We start from the raw sequence: 27,163 nt of genomic DNA, 5'->3' as shown, positions 1-27,163 counted from the left end.
GGAATTTAGTGATTCAATGCATAAAACATTTGGCAATTTGTGGAAAAATGAGAAAAATAATGATTCTGCCTGGGTGCTTCTAGTATATCTGGGTATATTCATGAAACATAAGAGTGAACTCCTTGATAAAATTAACCAACTTGTAATATCTTCGGATATATGACAAAAGAAAGAAAAGAACTCAGTGACACAATTGAGTGCCTGGCTCCAGATGTAAACAAAACAGACTAACAGTTTATAAGTGTGTCATGGAAGAGAATCTTCCCAGCAGCCATAGATTTCAAGTTATGGAAAATCAAACCCAAACCATCAGTATAAGATTACTTGTATTTCAATGAAAATTCAAATCCCAGCCTAAGAGGGTGTAAGTGGTTAAATAAGTGCACTGTTTGATAAGAATGTTATAACTGGTGATGAAGATGTGTACAAGGAACCCACTGAGGCTGAGAACTTTGCACCCAAAGATTCTGCGGGGCTTAGTTCACCTGAGGAAATAGTCCCTTCACCCTTAGCAGAGGTTATTTCTCCACTCCCATCTACTGCAGCCTTGCCCTCTCCACCTTTGCCTGAGGAAATTAATCCATCACTGTCTGCTGGACTAGTAGTGATCTTGCCTGAAGGAGATGCCAGACAAAACAATACTGATGTCACTCAGCGCCTACCTATGTGCCTTCAGAACTATATCCAGACTCAAAGCTAAACCTGCTTTTAGGGAGATAATAAGTATAGATAGGCCATGAGGATGTGCAATATATCACTAAAGAACTTAATGATTTTGCTAATTCATGCAAGCAGAAGTCTGAGGAATATATATGGGAATAGATTTTAAGGACATGCAATATTGGTATAATGGTGGAAGGATCATAAAACTGGATCAGACTGAGTTTTCTGATATGGGCCCTCTGGGTTTAGTATGGAAGCTTGCACAACCAAAATTTATCATAAGATGGTCTATTGAAAAGATGATGGAGATATTTTACATTTCTTTGCTGTGTTGATGAAGGAATTTTAAAGTTCTGGGAAACCTCAAGACTAGAGTGGGTATGCTGTGCAAAGCCTGATCCTTCAGAAAAAGTGTCACTCACTAATAAGGTAACATCCAAAATGATGGGAAAGGCCACAGTGCATTTGAAGAACTTTATGGTTGGACTTTTCTTGTGCTAGGCATTCGGATGCTAGATACTGTGTCTCAACTGTAGGAATTAAATTCAATGGGTTATAATTGGGCTGTGGTGATACTTTGTTTCTCCTTGAACAAATAAGCTTGCCTGAAGATCAGAGTGTGTAGCTAACTACACCAGTATCACCTCTTTGGTCTGAGGATTAAGCAGAGCTAAGAACTAGTGACTGGCTGCTCTGCTTCTCTGATATTTCAGCTTTCACCCCCTAATATCTGCCTCAGGATTTTTATTATTAAGACCAATTAGAATTTGCACAACATTGAGCCCTGAGGGAAAAGGGCCAGGTGGCAAAACTAAATCATCTAAGACAAAGGTAAGCATTGTTATGGCAATGGGAAGGACAAGTGAAGCAATGTCAATAATGGCCTGACCCATAATGGGCAGCACAGACAAAGTGATATTTTATGGTGGTGATCCTTAAATGGAACTTTGACTAAAGAATTGTGTTTGTGTTTTATTATATAATAAAATATTCTTAATTATATAATAATCGAAGAACCTACTCTGTTATTCACTCTGTTTAAATAGAAAAATTATTGAACAAATCCAAGAAAGGCTATATTGAATAGTGGCAAGATGGAACCTTGGCCCCTAAAACAATTTCTAGACTTAAACCTATTTGCAAACCCTGAATGTCTTGAATTAAATGATGCCCAGGGTCCTGTGAGAAAGGGACTTTATAAAAATACTTATGAGTTTTACTGTTAGCTTTCTCCAATAAATTCACTGTGACACATTCCTTTTACAGGGGCAAATAAAGACTGGAGAAAGGAAATAATCAACATTTCCCATGTTTATGGGATATTTTAGGAGCATACATAATTGGTACTGATTCTGACAGGAAAAGCAAATGTGACCCTTCAGTTAAAGTAGAGGCTTATGCAAGTCAGATAGCTAATGGAGTTTTGGGTGATATATTCACAGTAATCCCAGTGGGTCCCCAAACATCCTGTGGTTATTTCCCTACTTCCTGAATGTATACTTGGGGTATATGTACTTAGAAGTTGACGGATTTCCCATATTGGTTTCGTGAGGGCTATTATGATTGGAATAGCCAAAGGAACTCATTGGAGTTGCCTCTATTAGGAAAAACAATGAACCAAAGACAATACCACATCCCAGGAAGAATTACAGAAACTAGCGCCACCATCAAGGGCTTGAATGATACAGAGGTGGTGGTTTGTACCACATCTCCCTTTAACACTCCTACTTCGATTGCACAGAAGACAGATGGATCATGGAGAACGGCAGTTGACTATTGCAAAATTAATCAAGTAGTGGCACCAATTGCAACTGATGTACCAGATGTGATATCCTTATTTGAGCAGATTAACACATCTCTTGGTACATGGTATGCAGCTACTGCCCTAGAAAATGCCTGTTCCTTGATACCTGTCCATACGGATCACAAGAAGCAATTAGCCTTCAGCTGGCAAGGCCAGCAGTATCCTTTTACAAGTTTACCTCAAGGGTATATTAACTCTCTTTCTCTGAGTCATAACTTAGTTTGAAAGGATCTTGATCATCTGTCTCTCCTGTAAAATGTCCCACTGATACACAATGCTGATAACATTATACTGCTTGGACCAAGTGAGCAGGAAGTAGAAACCACTGTGAACTTGTTGGAAATCAAGTATGATATAAGGAGATGTGCTTATATTCAAGTTGACAAGTGGTAGAATTAAGATGTCTAATCATAGTTTTTAACTTAACGACATCCAGACTCAACTATAACCCAAACAGCTGGGAACACTTGTGAAAAACTTTCTTGCTTGGGTCATTTGAGTTGCGAAGATAAACCTTAAATCTGGGCCATATCTTGTGGCGACAGGGCACATACAATGACATAGAAGAAGGAAGCTTTTGATTTTGGTCATCTTGTCCTCACTCTCACTGGTAAATTCAGCTATCCTTTTACTGAGGCATTCCTTCCCTGGTATCAGGACTTACTTCTTCAGGATTCTAACATAGACCGAGGAGCAGCTCTATAGGAATCCTTCAGGATTCTAACACCAGGTTGAGACTGCTGAGACATCCAGTATCAAAGATTAAACAACTACAAGATTCTTGGCCCTTCAGTCAGGAAATAGATTTGGCCTAACCAGGTAGCCGCCTGTTCACCACTCTAATAAATCCCCTGTTTAATATATGAATATTCATTGTATAAGCTGTTCCTTCAGAGAATATTGACTAATATAAAGTAGTATTGTTATATAGTTCCAAGAAATGATGAAGTGATCATTTTTCAGAGGCAAAGTTGCTTGTTAGATAACCACAGGCCTGATTCGATGTAGCACTTCTATCCTTCAAAGAGATCATAGATAATTCATGAAAAATATATTATCTCTTGCTTTAAAGCCCCCAAACATCAGAACATGACATGATTCTTATTTGTCTACTTTGTAATTATGCTCTATATGCTGTGGCTAGTTATTGAAGCTTTAACAGTGAATAAAGCAGGCCACATTTCTATCTAGTCTAGTGCTTGATAACACCTTTTGTGAGGTATGACAGTCTAGGGCTCAGGCCCTAACAGCTGAAAAGGGAGTGTGAGAAGGGTATAATGAAAGAAGTATGATATCAAACTGGTACCCAGGCCTCAAGGTTCAGCTAGCTAATGCATATGCTTTTTTCTTAATAGAAAATTAAGTATTGATAGGTGTTAAAGGATTGTCTTGGGACAAAAGGGCAGGACTGAAAAACATAATAATAAAAACCTAGAAAAATGTATCCATTTTTGTTACCTGTTATTTTCCCTCCTTGTTCAAATATTCCAACAATCAAGTTAAGTTTTAGTATAATTCTTTAGGGGTTATAACATGTTACAGATTTAAATTAAATTTATAGCAACAAAACATGGTTGATAAAAGAGTAAAACATTTTTTTAAGACTTAGTCTATTGATTAAATGAAAGAAATCAATCTGTTTAGGCAATATTCTGAAAATGTAAGTAGAACCACTAAGTACCACTAAGTCGTACAGTATGCATGTGATGGACAGAGTCATAAGCATCTTTGATTTCACTTCTTAGATTCATTCTTTTCGGGTTGGTTAACTCACCTGAATTAACAATTTCCTTTATCTAAGCTTGTATGCCTCATTCACAGTAGTGAAACTTTAATCATCCTTAAGTGCTTCATAATATTGTTTCTATAGTGTCATCAATAATTGGAAAAAGAACAAAAAGTATAGGAAGTCAGAAACAAAACAAAGTGTCACTGAGACTAACTGAACCATGAAATAGGATGGCATGGAATCTGAACGGCTGAAACCTATAAATCAAAAATATTTTATGGATTTTTATGTTTCAAATATAGAATATATAAATTCAAGCTAATGAGTTAATGAGGTAAATACTCTGCTAGGCATGTTTTCATGAATGGATGATATCAGTGGGAAATAAATAGCTCCATTTACATGCAAACACAAAGTTAAATGAGTTGAATTTTTTCTTTTAAATTAACATACATTTAGGAAAAGAAAAGCATTTATACTCTCAAGATTTCTCTAAGAAAATACTGAATATAGGCCAGCCCTGATGATTATCGTTTGAGAAGAATTGCAGTTTCTACACTAGTTGAACCTTATTATATGTTATAGATGAGATCTCGAGTTATATACTCCTTATTGGAAATAGTAGGAGTCAGAGTAAGACATACAGGACTCTAAGTAGAGCTGTTCAGTTTCACATCATATAAAATATGATTTAAGAGAGATGAAAAGGATTAGAAGATATTCTACTATAAAATGGGTTTATAAATTGTTGTTTAACCCTTCCTCTTGCAAAAAGGGCAGGAGGAGGAAAGGGAAGGGAGAAATGATAAGATTATGTTACAAAAGAAATAATGAAATAGAGGTAATAGGTCTGAGACTAAAATGAGAGCATCATATATGTTTGGGGATTTAGAAATGTTGATCCAACAACAATAATAAATATTACTACTGTCTATGTTATAATTCCTATTCTAAGTTTTTATATTCTAACTACCACATAATTTTTAATAAATGTGGTTTGAAGAAAGGACCTACCACAAGGTACAAACTGAGTCATGCAAATCATTTATAAATGTTGTTCTCCATATCATTCTTCAAAGGAACAAATTCAATGAGTACAACATGAAAACACACATAGTCATCAATGCCCCCTTTCTGAAGAATTGCAAAAACAAAAATCTTCATTAAATGATGACCTGCCTTTTGCTTTTTTTTTCTTTTTTAATGAGGTATTTGTAATTGATGACATGAACAAAATGCAATTGTAAGGCCAAGATAGCAGCATCTTGAGAGAAGGACCAAGGCTATCTGCTAGGCAGCACGAGAAAGTTATGACAGTATCAGATTTATATCACGGTAAAGCTAAAGCTATTCTAAATCCAAAACAAAATAACAAAACAAGAACAAGAACAAAAGGGTAGCTATTGTATTTAGGCACGAACCCCAAGACAAATCAGTATTTTTCATGAAAGCATGTATTATCCTTATCCCTACCTGCCTTCCAGCTTCTCTTTATAAGCAAAATACACACAATTAAAGGAGAAAAATAAGTCAGTGCATGGTCACTAGACTAATCTCTGATAATTTCATTTGTTTAGCCTTATGAGTTACTCGTTATTTGGTAAACATTCATTTTTCAGACTACGTAGGTGTCATTATTGATTGAGGTAAAAGTAACTTTTAGTTAAATATTTCAAAACACTTGCCTTGAGTAGAACCAGCTGGAGCCTCCATATCACAACAAACAGGAGAGAACTTAAAACCTGTAAGAATAAACATTTTACCAATTATTAATTGTCCTAGTTATCTAAGATTTCTAAAATTTCAACATGAACATTGCATCAAGAATTTTTAAACATAACTGCATTAATGAAAAATTATCTATGTATGTATCATAAGATTTCCCCATTAATGCGTAGAAATCAATAGTGTTTATTGTTTTCAGAGTTGTGGAAACATTAGCTCTACTTAGTTCTTCATTTTTTCCTCATCCCTAAAATTAACCTCCCATAGAGGATCATATACAGATAGAATAGTACAGCCTAGGGGGACTTCTTTCTCAACGTTTGTTTCAACTGAGTGAGCTTACTGCAATCGTTTATGTGAGGGGCCATAACCAGCGTGGAAGAGATGAAGATATTGAAAAGAGACAGGTGTGTCTTTCAGTTGACTAACAGATTACTAAAACCATGGACCCCAAAGAAATGGGAATTTCTCAAGGAATCTCATGCTGGAAGAAGGAAAGGGCACCAGCCAGCAGAGAATCTTGTCTCCCTGAATGAGATTTCAAACAGTTCTGAGAGGATTAGACTGAAACATAGAACATGATGCTTTCTGTGCAATTATTTGTTTTCATTTAAATTCTGTTCTTACAGGTATATATAGAATATGGAGTATATTTGTCTAATATCATCTTTCCCCGAATCTCCCTGTCCCTTTGTTCTCCTAGAAGAATGCATTTCTGTTTTCATATAAAAATATATAAATAATATTTTGTAACTGTATAAAATCTAGGAACCTCAGATGAGAGGAACATATAGTATTTGTCATTTTAAAATGGTTTAAATCAGTTTGGATGGCATGAATGTGGATAAGAGGGAACTCATATAATATTGTGACAAAGAAAATGATAGGTAGACTAGATTAACTTGATTAATAATTGTTTAATGTGTCTATTATGAAATGATTTTTGATAGAGGCAGAAGAGCATACATTAAATAAGTTAACTCCTTCCTGAAAACTCAAAAAGCAAAACCATTTCATTTTCTAAACTGTATAAGGAAATCATATATAATTACAATATAATGATATTGCCGTTAGTAGTTATTGTCTGGCAAATGACTGATGTTTTTAAAATAATTGTGTTTGTGAAATGATTTCATTCTAATGTGGTTAATGTGAATCTGTTTATAAACTCAGCAAGTTAATTTGGATCAAAATAGAGAGCCCCTACAGAGAGTATGTGTGCTATATAATTGTTCATCTCATTGTTCACACACCGATATAAAGCCCAAATACAAGAAATGAGTACTTCCTATAATAAATCCCACTGGGGTAGCTCTGGAAAATAAAAATGAAAATAAAAGGTGAGTAATGAATAAGACATTCACAATATTGCTGACTACATGAGATAATTTCTCCAGGGGTTCCACAGAAATGAAGACTATTCTGTGTCGTTATAAATAAATGTGTCTATTTGCCAGATACTTAAGTATACTCCTTGTTCCTGGGAACCTGATAACATGTATTTGTATTCTGCATGCCAAATGAAAGATGGGCAGATATAGGAAGTGATAACAAAGCAAAGGGGGAAAAGCCATTCTTCCTGAATTTCATTTAAATTTCAGATGTAGCTTTCTTACCATTTTCCCCATCAGACTTCCTTTCATGGTCAGTGTCAGTCAAGGACAATGCAGAGTTGGCCCTGCTTGACAGACAGGAACTATGTTCTGACTTCATGCCTCTTATCCACATTCTCAGCGCATGGTCGGGTGATGCAGCACCTTCTGTCTCTGTGTCTCCATCAGATCCCATGTCTAGCTGGTAGCCATGCCGAGAAACGCCATGCATGTCTGTCTGGTAGCCAGAGCACAAAGCAGGAGGAGTTTCACAGAATTCTATCTCTGAAAAGAAACAAAGTTCAGACAAAATAAGAGAGTATTTAAGTATGAACAAAATCACTAACTTTCACTTTTCTGTCCTCATGTCCCCTTCCCCACTGCTAGTAATTACGAGTTTTTGCAAAGTTAGAATTCTGGTCTTTTATTTATGGTAGCTAGAATTCTGTGCTTATTTTGCACTTCTGTTACTTAAGATTATGCTCTCTTTGATTCTTACAAGGTTTGGGTTAAAAAAAAAGCATCCTCAAAATAGCTTATAGCTACAATATTTTGGTTGCACAAAATATAATGAAATAAGTGAGTACAATAAGTATAAAGTATAGAGAGATGCCCTCTAAAGCAATTTCTCTTTAAAATGAATATATGTGATCTATACAGCACACCTATGCTTAAAATAGCAAAATTATTTGCTTTTCAGAGTATGCCATGTATATTATATATAATCTAATAAGTAATATAAAACTGAGAAAAATATTACATTCAAACAGACTACTCAAATATGTTAAACTCTAAAATTATGAGCAACTAATATTGTTTTCCACTATCTCTAAATGAGTTTAAGGGATACATTTTGCAAATTCTTTTGTTTTGTTTTAAAGCTGGAAGAAGACTGTATTTGAGCTTAAAGGAAAAAATCCCAGGGTGGGCAGTCTGTAACAACAAACAGCTAGCTAACTGGAGGAAGAGAGTGGAAAAGAGGAAAAACCATGTCACTGACGGAAGCCTGCAAGGACAATCACAAGACAGGGAAAAGAACTTTAGATAAAGAATAAGGAAGTCCAAGGTGTTTGGGTAAACAGTACAGAAAAAGAACGAAGGAGAAAAGTTACGCCTTTTGGAAAATTCAAATAGGGCAGACTTCGGAAGCTAGATGGCTCAGTTCTGAGAGAAAATGAGTGTGTGTGTGGGGTATAATTATGTCTTTGCTCTTTAAACAAATGAACAAACAACAACAACAAAGAAAACATACACAATAGACATGGCAATACTTCACAGTTTGTATTCTTTCCCCTTTCCTTCCAAATTTTACAATTTAATGTGGTTGGAATCAATTACCATGTCATTTAATAAGAGAGAAAATAAAACCCAGTATGCTGATGGGATTTTCCCATTAGCCTACACCAAGCAGCAAAACTCCTATTCCTGTTTTTATTTATTTATTTCTACAATATCCAACATAAGCATCATTTCTGCGAGAGACCAGTGAAGCCCCATCAACCTATTGCTTGAATATCTGGTATTCTGTTTTATAATCAATTTATATTCAATTACGGCAAGGTGTCAAAAGGGGGGAGATGCTTTAACAATCCCTAATAAGTTAATGAAAATGACCACATGCCAAGACATATCATCTGAAATGTCCATGCAATACTTAGATAAGGTAATCCAGGGATATAGTACACTATATAGGATTTTCTCAGATTGACATTGGAGATGGTACATCAATTGGCCCAGAAAAGGCTTAACTGACTGCATCTAATCCATAGTGCATATCAATAAAATGAAAACTCTAACATAAATTCAATTCTTTGAATACAGAAAATGTTTACTCTTAGACCATGTACTAGAAAAAATTTAGAATGCGAATTTCTTTGCTATAGTAACTATTTCTGGGATGTAAATGCTTCCTAAATAAGGGTTTTAGAAACCAATGTTTAATGCCAGTTTAATAACTGTTATGCTTCTAGTACTATGCTTTGTGAAACAGATATTACAGACAAATAAATCTACTATAATGTATTAGAAAATGTAATAACAATTAACCCTTTTGCAGTTGGAAGTCGCTGCTCAGAATGCTACTTTGAAATTTCACAGATTAGCTTCTTTACAAATACATATACTTTTCTACTAGAATTTATGTCAAGTTCAAAGAAATGTTTTAAAGATAGTTATGGTTTCACTTATCAAACACAAAACCTTACTAAATCATGCTTTTTCTGCTATAAGGTTAAAAAGCAAAGTCCATTTTGCTGAACGTAAATCTTAGGAATTTTGGAATAGTCACGCTAATTTTATCATGATTCTTTATTGAACACTACAATATTGGTGTTGCTACAATAACTTGCTAACAATCATGTCAGCTCACAACTGTCACTACTAGAGGACCCCAAGATTAAAGAGATTGCTGCCAAGCACAAGAAAACCTCAGCCCAGGTTCTGATTCGGTTCCACATCCAGAGAAACGTGATAGTGATCCCCAAGTCTGCCACACCAGCACGTATACATGAGAACTTTCAGGTCTTTGACTTCCAGTTGAGTGACCAGGAGATGGCCACCATCCTGGGCTTCAACAGAAACTGGAGGGCCTGCCTGCTGCCTGAGACAATAAACATGGAAGAATTCCCCTACAACGCAGAATATTGAAGCTAAACTGCCCGATGAGCCGTCCATCTTTGCTGACAACTGTATAACTGTAAGAGAAGAATGCAGCATAGCCTTTTAAACACACATCCTTTCCTTCCCCTAGGATTAGCTGTTCTCAAACTTGCTTACCTGAGAATCGCTTCCAAGACTTATTAAAACATAGATTGTTGTACCTTACACACACTTCTACCCTACTCTCTGGTTTAATGTCTGATACAGCAGGTATGCAGGTGGGCAACATGGTTTGAATTTAGGAGGACTTTAATGTGAGGCCTATAGTCATCATAGGAAATACAGTTTGCAAACTTCTATCCTAGAGATTTCTCTGAAGTTAATGGGAAAAGGGGAGTAGTGAAGTTACGAAAGATTTTGTCATGCCAGCTTGAATTCTGGGAACAAAGAAAGAAAATATTTGCTCTGAATGAATGTGAAATGCCTCCATTTATTTTTTTTTCATAGATTCAGAGAACTAATTAGGAAACTCACTTCCCAAAACATTGACTTATATTTAGTTTCCCTCAGGTGATGGCACTTGAGAAGTGACTTTGCACTGATTTTTAATATGAGCATCTGAGTCATGGTATTTGTTGAAAAAGATGAGTAAATGCAAATAGACGACCACTTGCCATTCTAGATTGATGAAACACTGGGATAAGAATTTTTTCCCCAAGGAAGCACTGACAGATGTAGGCAGGCTCCATTTTTGTTAACGAGATTTACTGTCTGACTCAAAAAGAAATTTGAACATTGACTTGTCCCCTTCAAACTAAATTTCGTTTAATGTTATCAAAATTGTACAGGATAACCAATCTTTTTTTCTATTGGAATTAGAAAACATTTTGAAAACAAAGACTAAGTCACAAATAGTCTAATTAAGTAAGTTAGACAAATGTATTCTTTCTTCAACAAACTGTAGTTGGAAAGATCTTTGCAAGCAATTAGTTGTTCTTTTTATGAAGCAGTAAAGGAGACAAAGCTAGATTGAGTGTGAAATTGCAGAGAAAGAAACATTTAACTTGTCACCATAAGTAATGTTCATCTAGCGGCTTTACTTCTTTTTTTGAAGTCAGAGTTATCGTTGCAAAATATTTTCTTAAATACACAAAAGTCTGAATTCTGCTTAAAATCCCCATAGGACGCATTATTTAACAAGCACTTCAATGGACCTTTAGTGGTTGTTTTTAGCCTTGCACACACAACCTTGTTACCTAAAATGCAGCATACTCCCTAGAGGAGATAAAGTTCAACTGGGTTTATTGTAGACCCATTCTTACCAAAAAGCTGTTCACAAGAGAAATAAATGTATACTCCTAAAACATCTAAGGTTTAAATGGCTAGACTGGTAACACGAGAAACTACATTCCAAGAAGAAAATAGGATAGATATGTTCAATAAGTGTATCTGCAGTTTCATGCATGTATTTCTAATTTTTATTCTAAGAAAAATGTGTTTTTATCCATATTTCATGAGTTACATAGAAGAGATTAGAAGAGTGAAACTGTAATTTTTAAAATGGGTAATAGGTTTGAAGGAGACATTTCAAAATAAATGATACAAGAATGACTAATAAATGAATAAAAACATGTTTAACACAGTTATCAGAAAAATACAAACTAAAACTACAATCTAATGTAAGCATATATGGCCTAGGGTAAAACACAAGCAAAAAAGCAGAAATATCTTACTGTTTTAGTCACTGTTCTATTGGTGTGAAGAGACACCATGACCAAGGCACTCTAATGAAAGAAAGCTTTTAACTGGGGGCCTTGCTTTTAGTTTTAGAAGTTTAGTCCATTATCCCTATGGGAGGGAGAGTGGTGGCGGGTAAACATGGTGTTGAAATAGCTGAGAGCTATATCCTGATCCACAAGCAGAGAAGCTGAGAGAGGGGGTGGGGAGACCGGGAGATAGGGGACAGAAAGAGACAGAGACAGAGAGAGAGACTGGACACTTTCCCTCCAACAAGGTCACACCTATTCCAACAATGTCAAACCTCATAATCTTTCTAATTCCTTCAAACAGTTCCACATTCTGGTGACTAAACATTCAAATATATGAGCCCATGGAGGCCAATTCTTACTGAAACAACCATACTTACCTAGTGCTAATAAGGGTGGAGAGTAATACAAGTGTCACCACGGATGGCAAAAGCAAACTGGCATACCACTTTGGAAGGCAGTCGAGCAGCTTCCTATAAATTCGATTTGTATTTACCAAGAGAGCAGTTGTGCTCCCGGACATTAATCACAGAGAAATGCAAGCTTCGAGAAACATTTTGCATACATTTGTTTATTGGTATATTTATTTGTTTATTGTAATAGGTACAAACTAAAAATGATGCAATTCTATCTAAAGAAGTAAGCAAATAAACCAACAATAATGTAATTGAAATATTAGTCACCCCTAATAAAGGATGGGACTTTTGATGGACATCAGCAAGATTAACAATCCAAATAAGCACCTGGAATAAAAGGCAATAGATAATACATCGACATTCTGTGTTTCTACTTATTAAATATCTTAAAAATATAAACGAATGTATGGTGAATGGTTCTGTTAATGTGACCCAAAACTACTACAGAATGGAACGGATTATTTCAAATTACAGTTCCAATCACAACCCATCATTTCAGGGAGGCAAGGCAGGATTTTAAAGCAGGAATCTGAATACAGGAACTCAGTGTGTGTGTGGGGAGGGATGCAATTTTCTGTCTCACCAATTCTAATGATTGTGTCTAATAGCTTCCTTATACAGACTAGAGATGGTGTCTCCCACAGTGAGCTGGGCCCTCTCACATTAATCAATGATCAAGGCATTTCCCCATAGGCAGGGCCATAGGCCAATCTGATCTGGGCAATCCTTTAATTGAGATTCACTCTTCTCAGATGACTTTTGGTTGTTTTAAGCTGAAAATTAAAACTACCAGGATATCTACCTATTATATTTATTGTAATAACAACTTCACATATACCATAGGGTACTTTTGGCAAAGGAGATTTACTATATTTTTTTCTGATGGAATTTTACATCAAAAGTCATGAAGACATAGAAGGGGTTTTAAGTCAATCCATCTTCACAGATGGAACCAAGAGTCTCAGATCTGGAAGCAGATCCCGATCCTTTCACCTCAGCTGAAGAAAGTACAAGGAACATGAACTGAAATATTCTATTACTTATATCTAAACCAAGGGACAGTTAAAGTTAAAGGGTGTATACAATATTTTAGTGATCTTCTAGGGCTCAGTATTTTCCTAGGGACATCAACAAATGAAAATCATGTTTAGATTGAAAGTAGGATGAAATTCATCACTACTGAATCTTGCACAGCTACATCAGCCTCCAATAGTAGGGGATCATGATACATTTTGTCACCCTTGGATACTTGTATTGATGAAAAGAAATTAATTACTTAAATATTGAGGTGCTGCATAAAATGAGGTACTGAGTTTTCCATCTGAATACAGAGGTTGACTTTTAGGTGGCAAGTGGGGAAAAGTAATTTATCAAAACTAGAACAGGAAAGTAATATTGTCTACATCACCATTTTTATTGAAATGCTATTTCTAAGCTTTTGAAAGTTTCAAAAATTCATTATCCTTAAAATTCTACCCATTAACATTCCAAAAATCTTCAAGGCATCATGATCCAGACGAATATTGTGAGGTCAAAGAGCACAGTTATTTTAGCTGATTGAAATTTGGGACATTTAATATATAAAGAGTATAGACTATTTCCAAAATAATGGATGGTAATGAAATTATTTTTTTAAATTTTGCATCAGGACAAGTCTTATGAATTATATAGAAATGAAAGTTATTAAGTACCTATGTGGTTTTTAAAATAAATCACTTGAGGGAATTCAGATTCTTCTATTATAAAATGTATAGCAACCTCTCAAAATAAAACTCTAAAGGGCAAGTTGTTCTGAGCTCCTGTAACTATAATATGAGACTCTCAGGAAAATGTAAGTGGTCAACAATTAAATAGAAAAAGTTTTGTGATGAATAAGTCACATAGAATCTAAATAAGTTCTTGTGTTATTATTAGAAAATTCAGTGTATTAAAGTACTGGTGCAGCTTGGGTAATTGCTTGGAATTACTCTTTGATTAATATACAGAATATTTAAAATATTAAATGTAAAAAAACTGTGTAAATGCTTACTCAGTAAACAATAAAATTACCACTTTACAATCAGCCTACAAATAGAACTCTGTTATAATGAATTCACACAATTGAAAAATATTATTGACCACTTAATAATCCATTACTGGTTCTAGGGAACATGCAATGGTTTATTGAAGTCTCTAGTAAGAAATACAGAGAAAATAATTAGCAGTCCTTGACATGAGACAAATAATTTTCACTACTGGAAATCATTTTCTGCTGATCAGTTTGGAGGCTTTCAAAGGAAAATATTACATTTTCAAACAAATCAGTTCATCTGAGGGTCCTCCAACACAGCTTCCCTGAAACCTCAGTCAATTTCAACTCAAGAAAACAAAAACAAGCAGCCTTCAAGGGTTTTTCTTAAAGGATTAGTCCAATTTTTTAATTTCCTTTTCTTTTTATGAAAAGCCTTTATCAATCGTTTGCTGTTGCACGAGGCAGTGAGCAGAAAGAAGTTTGCAAGACTATATTATGTCCTTTGCAAAGTTCCACAGAGAGTCTTTTTAAAGGTCCTAATGATAGCAAAGTAATAAAGGCATGTCATCCAAACCCAACCTTTAGTTTCAGAGTGGGGGCTCATCAGTCCTGTCTGGGGTATAGGACGGAGAGAAGGAGTGATCTGAATGTGTAGGACTGAGGCTTATGGTTGTCTAGGACATAAATAAAATAACCATGGTCCCCAGAGCTCTATTTTCTCTTTGCATTTCCAAGTGCTGATGATGCCTTATTTCACTTTCAAGATTTCCCCATCTGTTTGGTATATCGAAAAGGACACCAACAAATCCCTGCAGGGTTTAAACCCGGAAGTATAAACATTGATCATCTGTAAGAAACTGCTTACCTGGCAACATCTCAGGACATAGTTAAAAAAAAAAAAAACTAGTCTGATGCCAAAAAGAGTGCTCCCAGAAGTAGAATGAAATACTAATCTGTAAAATAATAGCCCTCATCAGAGAAGCCCAACAAATAACTGTACAAAGTCAAAAAAGAGCGATGAGATAGGAACCTGGAGGAAATCTACACAAATTCTGATCACACTTAGAGGTAGACCAAAGCAGTCCTCAATCTAAAGAGAGGAAAGAAATTTACTGTGGGAGTAAGCAAGTGCTAACTATTTCCTCAACTAATTCACTTCTCAGAAAGCTCTTCCTTTTGACTGGATTCACATAAGATAAGAGGACTTGCTTAGAAACTAATGCAAGAGTGACTGAGAGAGTGACAATCAGTCTTTGTGACAAGAGCCTGGAAAGCACATCAGGGACCATAAAACATAGTGGGATGTCCTGGACAACAGCAGAAAGTTGATCAATGAGAACTTGCACATGCTGGCTTTATTTCAACATTTTGAACAAGACAAGGACTTCCTGGCTTAAATGAGAAATTTTCAGGGCTACTGAACACTGCAAGTACGTGGTGTTCAATGGCCCTAAAAATTTCTCATTTCTTACCTGTGTTGGTCCAATTTTCTGGCTGTACATAACACTTTGGGGCCTGATTCCTTATTGCCCAGCATGGTCTTCCAGGTTTGGTTGTGTATTTCCATTATGCTCACTAAGCATGCGAAGCTGTTCACTCCGTGTGCTGTGCTTGTGTGTGTGTGAAATTTTAAGCTACATTAATCTACTGTACAATTCCATGTAAGGAGTGACACGATTAAAGATACTTGGGAGAGCTTCACATATATACCCAAAAGGCAAACAATATGAATTCTGATAGCATTTGTTTTGTGATAAATGAGAAAAATGTCAAGATACCTGAGTGATTGCTCACGAGGAGCTACTGAATAAAATACATTCCACTTTATTGTTCTTATTTACACGTTTCAAAGGCATTCTATTTATGTTTGCCTCTGTGTCACTGAGCATGTCCTGCCCAGCACCTAAGATTCTTCTCTTTGATCTTTAACTACTCTGATGCACCTATGCAATCTGTCCCAGCATCCTCAGAAACTTTTATCTAAATGTCTTCCATCCAGTAATTTTAACTTTCACAATAATACTTAGAACCTTATTTTATACTTTTATATACGACTGCATATTTTTCTCATTATCTATATCATATATTGTCTCTTGAGTTAGACGGTTACCTCCTATACAGTATAATATTGTCAACATTTCTGATGTCTCTCAATATTAAAAGCTGTATGCTCCTGGATCATCCAAAAGAAGTAGACTATAGGCAAGCATACTGTAACAAAGGCCCTAGGAATTAGGATTATTTCAATAAATGCAAGGTTGAGTATGAATAGGGGTGACCTGAAAGAGTCCAGGTGTCAAAAATTAAGACATATAATTTAGAAGAAAGACTATCTCCTACCTCCCATAACTAGGGTCCATAGAGAAATCTGCACACACATATTTCCTGACTTAATTTCATCTTTTCTATAAATTATAATACTATTATAAGAAAAGTAAATACTGATTAAGAATTTATCTACGTAGTTTTAGTCTAACTGTAAATAAATAACTTAAAATTTCTCTTTATGTACTATGTCATTTTCTCGTAGTCAGAGTGAAATTTTGGAACCAGAACTGGACTTTATGGCCAGGGATGGAGGTATTAATACTACTCATAAAAATATAGGCTTATGGACATTTTAATTTGCTTACCTGTAACAATTATTTCTCTATGAATATAAATGACAAGGCAAGGATGTCAACACCTCCTTATATATACATAAATATATAAAACCAACAGAAAAAGGTTAATTATCAACTGCTGTGATCTGTGCAACACTAAATAGATTGAGATAACTTCACTTCATCTTAGACAAATTCTAGCCAAAGAATTATTACATGTCAAAATTTTTAAATCAAAAAGAAATATGAAAGTACTATTAAAAGGGTTAAAATCGCGGATATAATGGTGACACAAAATGGTTTTGCTAAACAAAAATGCTTAGTAATTCAATTCCGATGTTGTTGTTTCACTAAATCGTCTATGAATTTCCAATAACTGATTCTTTCTGAAAATCTGGCAAGAAAGAAAGGACAGCAGGCTACTATCTATTTATTTGGGGAAATAAACAATTTACAACAATATTAGTCTAATGTAGAGTAAGCCTTCTTGATACTCAGATGGAAATAGTCTCCCAGAGGAATACCATTCATTATAATGAGTTACAAAATCACTTCTTAGGAAAATTCTTCAGAGTTATACTCTAGAATATTGGACGGGAGGGATTTACTGGAACCAGTTAAAAGCTCTTAGTAAAATACATTTAAGCTTTTGTTAATAGCAACTTTGTTTTTCTTTCTCATTAGTCAGTTTTGTAAGTTACACAATGCAGTGATCACAACAGTGAGTTAAGAAAGTACGCTCTTGAGTGCTTTTGATGATGTAACCATGTAAGTGGGCAAAAGTTGAGTAAATAACTATTTGGAGACCCATTAGGAAGTTTTACATTTGAACCCCCTTCAAAGTAAAATATTCAATTATGTCTAGTACTTCAACATTCAGCCAGCAAAAACTGACAGAGTATATGCTTTAGTTTGTTCCAATACTTGTTTAAATAACTTGGCTATGCAACAACTGGCCTAGAATAAGTGACTGTATTTTAAAGAGACACTTTATTGACCAGAGTACTAAACCAATGGACACAAGAAATTGGAATTTCTCAGAAAACCTCATGCTTTGAGACCTTAATACAGCCAGAAAGAGCTTCACACTGCTGCAGAGATAAATGGTGGGCCAATGGTGCATGGGAATGCACCTTGATTTAGACTGTTCCAATGTAAACATTCCATTACATCTCTTTGTCCCTATTTCCTACGATGCCATATTAACTAAATTTCATTGTCTGCGTTTTTACTAATGAATGTGGCTGTTCCAGCTGGCTTATAGAGGACAAATAAACAATCATAGATAGCTTCCTGGTGCACAGAGTTGACCCCAGGTTGGGTAGCAACAGCTGTTTCCATTTCAGTCTTGTTACTATCCTTTTTTTAAGGTAGTTTGAGAGCAAATTTGGTTTTAGGACTAGTTAGAACTTCATGTTTTACAAACGTAAATGTTTACCTGCTATATGATAGAATGTCCTATCCATCAGTTCTTACCAGAGAGAAATGAAATCGCTTACTAATACAGGAATGCATATTTAAATGCTTATTGCAGGCTTAGTTGGGAGAGGTGAAAGTTGGAAATAGCTAATAAGGCATCAACAGAAGAAATTCAAATTACGGACATCCAAATACTTAGATAGTACTGAGACATTAAAAGGGGAAGAAAACGTATTTACACATAACAACAGCAAACAATATTAAATATTTATAGTGGATAAATGTTAAAGTAATTATCCTGAGTTAAAGAAGCCAAACAAAGCCTGACATGGTGCATGACTACAATTCTCATACTGTATGTGAGGAAGCAGTAAGATTATAAGTTTGATGCCAACCTAAGCTACAAAATGAGACTGTATCTGTGATAGCTACCATTGTTTGTCAGCCGGACAGAATTTTTTTTCTTTTTTTGAAGTATTTTATACTATATTAAAAAACTCATAAAATAAAAAAGGGATCCATCAACATATATCTCAGAAGTCCATCCAAGAGTCTCAGTGTCCAACAGCCATGGAGGCTGACGCCTGTGTCATTGCTCAGTCTGCAGCTTGTGTAAGGATCACAGAGGTGACTTTAGGTTACAATCAAACTTGTTCCGCCAGATCCAAGACCCTGAATTTATCCAAATTGTAGAAACATGCTTTAACCACCCGTCCACCAAAATACCTCCCATTCAGATCCACAACAGCTTTAATTGCTGATTCAACTCTCTCAAATTCTAAAAATATCCGTACTGCTTCATCATCAGGGGCACCAGGAATCTCAAATATCACACATTTCCCAACTTTGCCGTATTTTTCACATTCTTCCTTAGTTTCAACTTCTAAGTCTTCATCGACCTCTCCTGCACCAACCATGTTCCTCAGCAGGACCACTTTAGTAGGGCACTTAAATGGCCCAAGAAGCAGTTTCAGGCAAATGTAAGGAAGTCTTTAGATTAGGATAGGATCTGAGCATTCCTGTGAGGTTCTACCTACATGAAGGTCATTGAAATGGGAAGACCTATCCTGATAGAGGGCTGCACCAATCTCCTGGCTTGTGTTTTGTTCTGTATAAAAGTAGAAGAAGCTCACTGAATGGGAGCATTCATCTCCCTCTACTTCTTGACTATGAACACTGTAATCTGAAACTATGCTTTTATTTCCTGGCTGCCTAGACCCAAACAATCACTTTATTAATTACAACACTGTTTGACCAAGGACTCAGATGTATCCATAGCTAGTTCTTACATCTTAAATTAACCCATTTATATTAATCTATATATTGCCACAAGGATGTGGCTTACTGGTAAGTTTCTGGCATGTTTCTTCTTTGGCGGCTACATGACAGCTCCTTGACTCTGCCTACTCTCTCTATCTCTGTTTGTATTTCCCGCCTAGCTTTCCTCTGCTAAGCCATTGGCCAAACAGCTTTATTCATCAACCAATAAAAGCAACACATACAGAAGAACATTCTACATCAGAATACAATGTGCCAGCTATGTCCTGATACTTAAGCTGAAGACTTTCCTAACATGTTGGTGTGTATCCTTGAATTTTAGACAAATTAAACACTTCCTTAGTATTCTTTGGTCAGGCATTTTTTTCTTTACGTAATGCTTTTATACATCTCTGAGAATTTCATAGGATGTGTTTGGACCACATTTATTCCCCTTTTCCAATTTTTCCCAGATCCTCTCCTATATCACTATCTACGCAAGAACCCAAGGTCATGCTGTCACCCCAGCTGCATGTGTGTTTGTGTGTTTTATAAATGTAAAGAGTGTTGTTTTTGTATTGGCCAACTACTCCTTGGGCCTGCCATGGAGTATGGTCAATATACAGAGTGTCACACCATTGAAAGAAACTGACCTTCTGTCTCCTAGTCAGAATCAAATGCCAATAGCTCTTCAGCTATGGATGAGAATCCGTGTCCACCTCTCCTACTCCATGCTTGAACTTTGTCTGGCTCTGGTGTTTGTGTATATCTTCTGCATGCTGCCACAATTTCTTTGAGTTCATGTGTGCATCTGCTTTCCTGTATCTGGAAAACTCTGTTTCTTTGGCATTACCTACTACCTCTGGCTCATAACAACCTTTCTGTTCTACTCCTCTGTGAAGTTTCCTGAGCTTTTGATGGAGGAACATGATATGTACCATTGAGGACTGGACACGCTGTAATATCTTATTCTCTACAAGTTGAACCATTGTGGTTCTCTGTATTAAATGCCATCTACTGTACTTTGCATACAAATGGATGGAAATAGAAAACACTATCCTGAGTGAGGTAAGCCAGACCCAAAAAGAGGAACATGGGATGTACTCACTCATATTTGGTTTCTAGCCATAAATAAGGGACATTGAGCTTATAATTCGCGATCCTAGAGAAGCTAAATAAGAAGGTGAATCCAAAGACAAACATATAGGCATCCTCCTGAATATTAACCTTCATCAGGCGATGAAAGGAGACAGAGACAGAGACCCACATTGGAGCACCAGACAGAAATCTCAAGGTCCAAATCAGGAGCAGAAGGAGAGGGAGCACGAACATGGATCTCAGGACAGCGAGGGGTACACCCACACACTGAGACAATGGGGATGTTCTATCGGGAACTCACTGGGTCTGAAAAAGCATGGGATAAAACCGGACTTGCTGAACATAGCGGACAATGAGGACTACTGAGAACTCAAGAACAATGGCAATGGGTTTTTGATCCTACTGCACGTACTGGCTTTGGGGGAGCCTAGGCAGTTTGGATGCTCACCTTACTAAACCTGGATGGAGGTGGGCGGTCCTTGGACTTCCCAGAGGTCAGGGAACCCTGATTGCTCTTTGAGCTGATGAGGGAGGGGGACTTGATCGGGGGAGGGGGAGGGAAATGGGAGGCGGTGGCGGGGAGGAGGCAGAAATCCTTAATAAATAAATAAATTAAAAAAATAAAAAATAAACAAGTAAACAACAACAACAACAAAAAAGAAGTTTCTAAATTGAGAGATGTACTGAAATGAGTCATTAGGAGTACTTTTAGTGCTATGAGCACTTAGGAAAATAGGTTTCTCCAGGGCCAATGACCTATCTAGCCACTGATTCTTGTCCCCATTAATAGTATCAAGTATGGACTCCACTTCATGGAGTAGAATTTAGATCCAATAAAAAATGGCTGGTTAGTTTCATAACATTTATGCCACTATTGTACCAATGAATATACCTTCTCAGGAAGGTAGTTTATATCACACAGAGTGTGGTCAGGTATTTTGTTGCTACATCAAGGAAGGTAACAAATACATAGGAGGATGGCAAGTTTAAAGTCATCCTGAGCTGTGTACTGGAATGATATCCAAAACAGAGCAAAACAAAGAAAGTCAAAGAAATAAAAGTCAGACAAGGCATCTAAATGCTGCATGATTCTGCTAATGTAAAATTCTGGAAGATGAAAACTAATCCATGGTGACAGAAAGCAGATTAGTGGTTGCTTGCGTGTGGCCAGATAGAAAGTGAAGGGTAAAAAGACAACAGACAAGAATAAACTTTTGGGGGGATACCTAGGCTCACTATGGTGACTTCATAATACTTTCAAGATTATGCACATATATCAAGTTCGCCAAATTTCACAGTTAAATGTATATAATTTCTTTCATTATAATTGTACTTCAACAAACTGGTTTGGAAGAGACATGATTATGATAAAATATTTTATGCTTACCTAATTTACATGTTCTAGCAAAACACTGGGGCTACAAAACAAAGTAACAAAGGTTATAGGACAGGATAATGAATATGGTTTCACAAACTGCCTTGAACAAGAGAAATGGCAGATTTCGTCAAATGGCCATTTACTCTCACTCATTTCAGTGGATCAGGACAAGCTTACATGTTGTATGCTGAAGTCTTAGACTGATGCCACAATGACTAACAACTTCAGTTCAATCCTATCCATGACAGAAATATGTTTACCATATTTACCATATGTGTATGGTATGTATAAATACCATAAATGTGTATTTAGAAAGAAAGGTCACTATTAACTGTGGAAAAGTAGAAATTGATTCACCTCGCTTACCCAGAAATTCACAAGTAAATGAATAAGTGCAAGGTTTTACATCTAGCCACTTGTAGTATATGTCAGTTAAGTACAGATTCCATAGTCATTGGCTAAATGTAATTGGAGGTCAAGCTACAAAAGAACACACAATGTCACATATTAGGATATGAAGAAAATAAATCCAGATATATACTCAGGATCTTCCTGCACCAGGTCTTGAAGCATACGTTATTTCATTTAAACCTCACAGTATGCTATCTGAGCAAAGCTGTTATTATTATTCCTATTTTTCAAAGAAAGCAACTGAGGTTCTAGGAAAAAGGAAATAAATTGTCTGAGGCTGCATGGATGCTGAATAGCAAAACGAACTCAGAACAATTTAATACTGAGCCCTAATCACCTCGCAGAGCATATAAAGTTATAAGTAGCCCATTCAAATTCACAGCCTAGCTCTTATTTGTACAATGTGCATGTGGCTGAGGCAAGAACTTCCTGCTTCTTGCTTCCCAGGTTTCATTCAGTTCACTGCTGTTTCCATCTGGATTTTCACAGCCAGTCGCCAAAATACTTTGAAAGATATGGCAACCAGAAGACAATGGGCATTTCCTCCATCACTAATAGACTGAAAAGGGACCTTTAATCTCTGCATATATTAGCTCATTGCTGTTCTGCAAGTATTTTTATGCCTCCCCTTGAAATATTATTCCACTTTGTACTAATTCTTATGGATTCCCTTCACTATCATTCTGTCACTTTGACTCACTGAAAACAGAAGTGATATTTTAGAGCGTATTTTGTGCTTCTAGACAACACAAACAACATCTGTGCCTGCAGGCGGACAAATAAAAAAAATGTTGACCTCTCCTGCATTTAGCTCCAGAGCACAAAGCAGCTGCTGTGAGGAGTTTTGGAATTATTTAACAACATGAAACAATGATGAAAGGAATATTATTCACTGGGAATTCTGCATTGGGGGACAACTTTAGCATCTTATTGCCTCATCACAGGAGACAATCATATCCAAATTTCAAGCATGTCTCATTTACAGAGTAGCATTATATTCACAGCCTAAATAGACTGGGCTGAAATATGTGATCTACTTTGAGTTTTATATGTATCCCAGAATTCAGAGAAATGTTTTGCCTTGAAAATATTCTCAACTTCTCAATTATATGTTTTGAACCATTTTTATTTATTTTAGATATATCAAAGAAGTATGAAGATGAATAAAGATGTCTTTTTTTAGCTCATCTGATAACCTTGGTGCTAATTCTAGAGGTAATTTTAACAAACTTAGTCTTCTAAAACTCCTTATTGATAGAAATCAAATACAGAAGCAAAAATAACATTATTATTTGAGTAGGAAACTTTTAGAGCCCAAAGTCTTATTAACACAATATGAAGAATTTAACCCAAGCAATCAAATTGACATTCTGGGGATTTAAAAATGAACAAACTTTGTATATGATGTCATAATCATCTTACAGATATAGGAAATATGAACTTGTTAAATAGGCTATGAAAACTGCTTAAGAATGTATATAATAGATAGAACACGAGTCTATACAAAGTCAGAATTGTTAACTCTATTTATTCTTGAATCAACACCTTAGGGGAAAAAGATTCACAAACAACCAAGAAGTGATTTGATGTTATATTCAGACAACACCTGCTTGGCTGACTTTTCATTTTCAACAGTTGCTTGGCTCTGCCACTGGTTCCAAAGTTTGTTCATGGTGCTTACTGTCCCTGTATACAAGTACTCCAGAATTATAAATCTAACAAAGATGACTAAATTGTGAAGCTATTTTTCAAGAGCTCGGCCTAGTGGCAGGTGCCTTAAATCTCAGATACTCAAGAGACTGAAGTTAGACTGGATAACACAGTGAGAAGTTATTTGAAAATATCAAAACCAAACCAAAACAACAACAAAAAGCCACAAAAGTTTAGTATTAGGATATAGCTCAAAAGTAAAATATTTGTCTAGTGTACACAAGATCCTGGGTTTAATCACTAAAACGGGAAAAAGAATTTTTTGTAAATCTACACAGTAGTCTTAGAATTCTGAGGCTGTGAGCCTATTAAATCATAAAATACTTATCCAAACTCTAATACAACAGAAACTAAAGAAAAAAAATACACAAATATTCAGGTTATCACAGAACTCATATTCTAATTGTAATAGATTAAATTAATTCTTAGAACCACAAACATTTTAATATTGGTCTCTAAATTATTATATGAGTATTAATTCAGAATTTATTCATAAGTTCAGGGAAAAAGTATTATATTCAATAGGCCATACATAGAAATTTGCCTTTTTTAAAAAATAAAAGTGAATATTTACTGTATGAAAGCACATCTATGTCTTTTGTGTATTCTCTATTAGGAGGAACTGGGAATCTTGCAGCAGGCTGCATTTATCCTTGCATGACTCATTTACTTTAAAACCTGAAAGAATTTTTGGGTAAATAGTTTAGAATTCAATATCTTGAAGGGAGGAGAGATGAAATGATGGAGGTGAAAAGGAGAGCCCTTCTTCTCAAACCAGATCCCATAACAAATAGAGACACTACAGTTTATCTGAAAAATAATCAGCATATCACAAGTTCACTTAAGATGTATAATCAATAAATAAAAGATAAGTAGGCTTATATTGTCCTATATAAATGCTAACTATTCACTATCTAAATGCCAAATCTGAGCAGCATTTTCTAAAGCAATGGTCTTGTTAACAGTTTTGTTTTGGTATAAGGGTAAAATAATAGAAGGTTAACTTTATTCATCTTGGAAATCAATTTTTTCCTTAGCCTACATAAAGTTCAAATAATCCTTAAGAGCAGTATAAAAAGAAAACTAACTAGTTTTGATCCCATGAAGGAGCATGTGATCAATCTGGACTCTCTGAATGTAGCTGACAATGGGGGCAGACTGAGAAGCCAATGATAATGGCACTGGGATTTGTCTCTATTGCATGTACTGGCTTTTTGGGATCCTTGTCTTGTGTGGGAGAATTGTCTGTATTCTGTCAATCATGTTTTAAATAAATGCTGATTGGCCAGGCAGGAAGTAGAGGCGGGAAAACCAGACAGGAAGGAAGTAGAGGTGGCGCAATGAGAGCAGTACAATTCTAGGAAGTGATTTTCTTTGGGACCTTGCCGGCTGTGGGGTACTGGGCAGGGACAGAAACCCCAACAAGCCGGCCCTCATGTTACACTTGTCTGTTTGGAGGCACCCCTTCCTAGGCCTGGATGGAAGGGGAAGGCCCTTGGGATTTTCACAGGGCAGGGTACCCTTCCCTCTCTTAGGACTGGAAGGGGAAAGGGGAGGGTGAGTGGAGCAGTGGGAGGGAAATGGGAGGAGGGGAGGAAGAGGAAATTTTATACTATTTATAAAGCAATAAAAATTAAAAAAGAATTCTGAAAGTGAGAGAAATAGCATTCTGCAGGGAAGAGTACACGAACTGATTATCTAATACCAAATGGTCAGCCTTGATAACGGACACACTGACATGTAACAACAAAGAGAAAGAGTCAATAAACTTGAAAGAGAGAAAGAGAATATAAATGAGAGAATTTTGAGGGAGAAAAGAGTAGGGAAAATGCTGCAATTATAAGCTCAAAAGATAAAAAAATATTAAAGATGATTTCTTACTACATTTGTAGTTCTGTGGGGTAGTAAAAGTTACCTTGATCTAACAGGAATCTCTACATTTGGGGAACATAATTTCTCATTACAGAAATAAATCATGTTTAATATGAAGGGTAGGGTACATGCTCCAGAAAACTAACGTTTGGGAGAGGAATAACCCCATGGTGGCATATAATGAAGGTGGTAGGTAAAGGTTGAAATGGAGATTAGAAAAGTTTAAATGGGTGTAGGAGAAAATTCTAACTCCTCTTAGTATATTTTCAGTTTTTATGTGCTCATTTGCTATTAAACTTAGCTATTGAAAGGTTCTCATTTTCAAACTATAAGCTAAAATAGTTATTTCTTTCAAATCTTATACTCATTTTGGTATTGACTTTCAGTGAATAGAGCTAACATACATGCATTGACTGGTAGAGGCTAGCAATTTAGGTATCAGTTTTTTACATCGAACAATCTTTTTGTTAGGTGTGTGTACGTATTTATGTGATGCACATATCTGTATGCATGTGTGTGTGTGTGTGTGTCTTATGGAGGCCAAAGGCTGACAATTGGTGTCTTCATTTACTGCATCCCATTCTTCATGGAATGAGTTTCTTGCAGAATCTGGAGCTCAATGCATAGGCTAATCGAACTAATCAGCTTTTCCCAAGAATTCCTTGTCTAAACTTCATGAGTATGGGAATTGCAGGCCAGCTGCCATGCACTCCTAAATTTTATGTGGGTGCTAGGAATCATAACTCTAGTCTTCATGATTGTGAAGTAATAGCTTTATCCAATAAGGCATCTCACAATCCCCACATAATTTCATCTTCTAGTTACATCTTAAAACTAGCCAGTTCTGACTATTTCTTCTACATTCTCAAATGTGTCAACCTCCTTTCCATTCCATACTTTTTCTGCACAGTATTTCTTCTTCTCCATCTTGTCTTTTCTATAAATTATTTGGGTAATCTTATCTTTCACATTTCAGTTCACTTCCTTGATCTTCTAGATAAGATTATGTTATCCATTGTTCAAAACACCAATCACAATTATATTAGGACCACTTATATAATTGTATATTGTTGTTGTATTTATAGTCTGCAAAACAGTATTTTATACATTG

General features: G+C 35.8%; 1 protein-coding gene across 1 annotated transcript in view; it reads right to left on the bottom strand.

Moving 5' to 3' along the window:
• Window positions 1-27,163, bottom strand: part of Tenm1 (teneurin transmembrane protein 1) — a 784,432-nt gene that overhangs the window by 474,295 nt on the left and 282,974 nt on the right. Inside the window, exons 4-5 of the mRNA XM_075956580.1 lie at window positions 7,538-7,798; window positions 5,882-5,938 (exon numbers count right to left, since the gene is read on the bottom strand). Coding sequence (XP_075812695.1) covers window positions 5,882-5,938; window positions 7,538-7,798 — 318 coding nt within the window. The remainder of the gene's footprint in view (window positions 1-5,881; window positions 5,939-7,537; window positions 7,799-27,163) is intronic.

The sequence above is a fragment of the Microtus pennsylvanicus genome, chromosome X (assembly GCF_037038515.1).
Source record: "Microtus pennsylvanicus isolate mMicPen1 chromosome X, mMicPen1.hap1, whole genome shotgun sequence".
Lineage (NCBI taxonomy): Eukaryota > Metazoa > Chordata > Mammalia > Rodentia > Cricetidae > Microtus > Microtus pennsylvanicus.
Note: the sequence above shows the minus strand (reverse complement) of the source record. Positions and strands in the feature narration are given on the sequence as shown.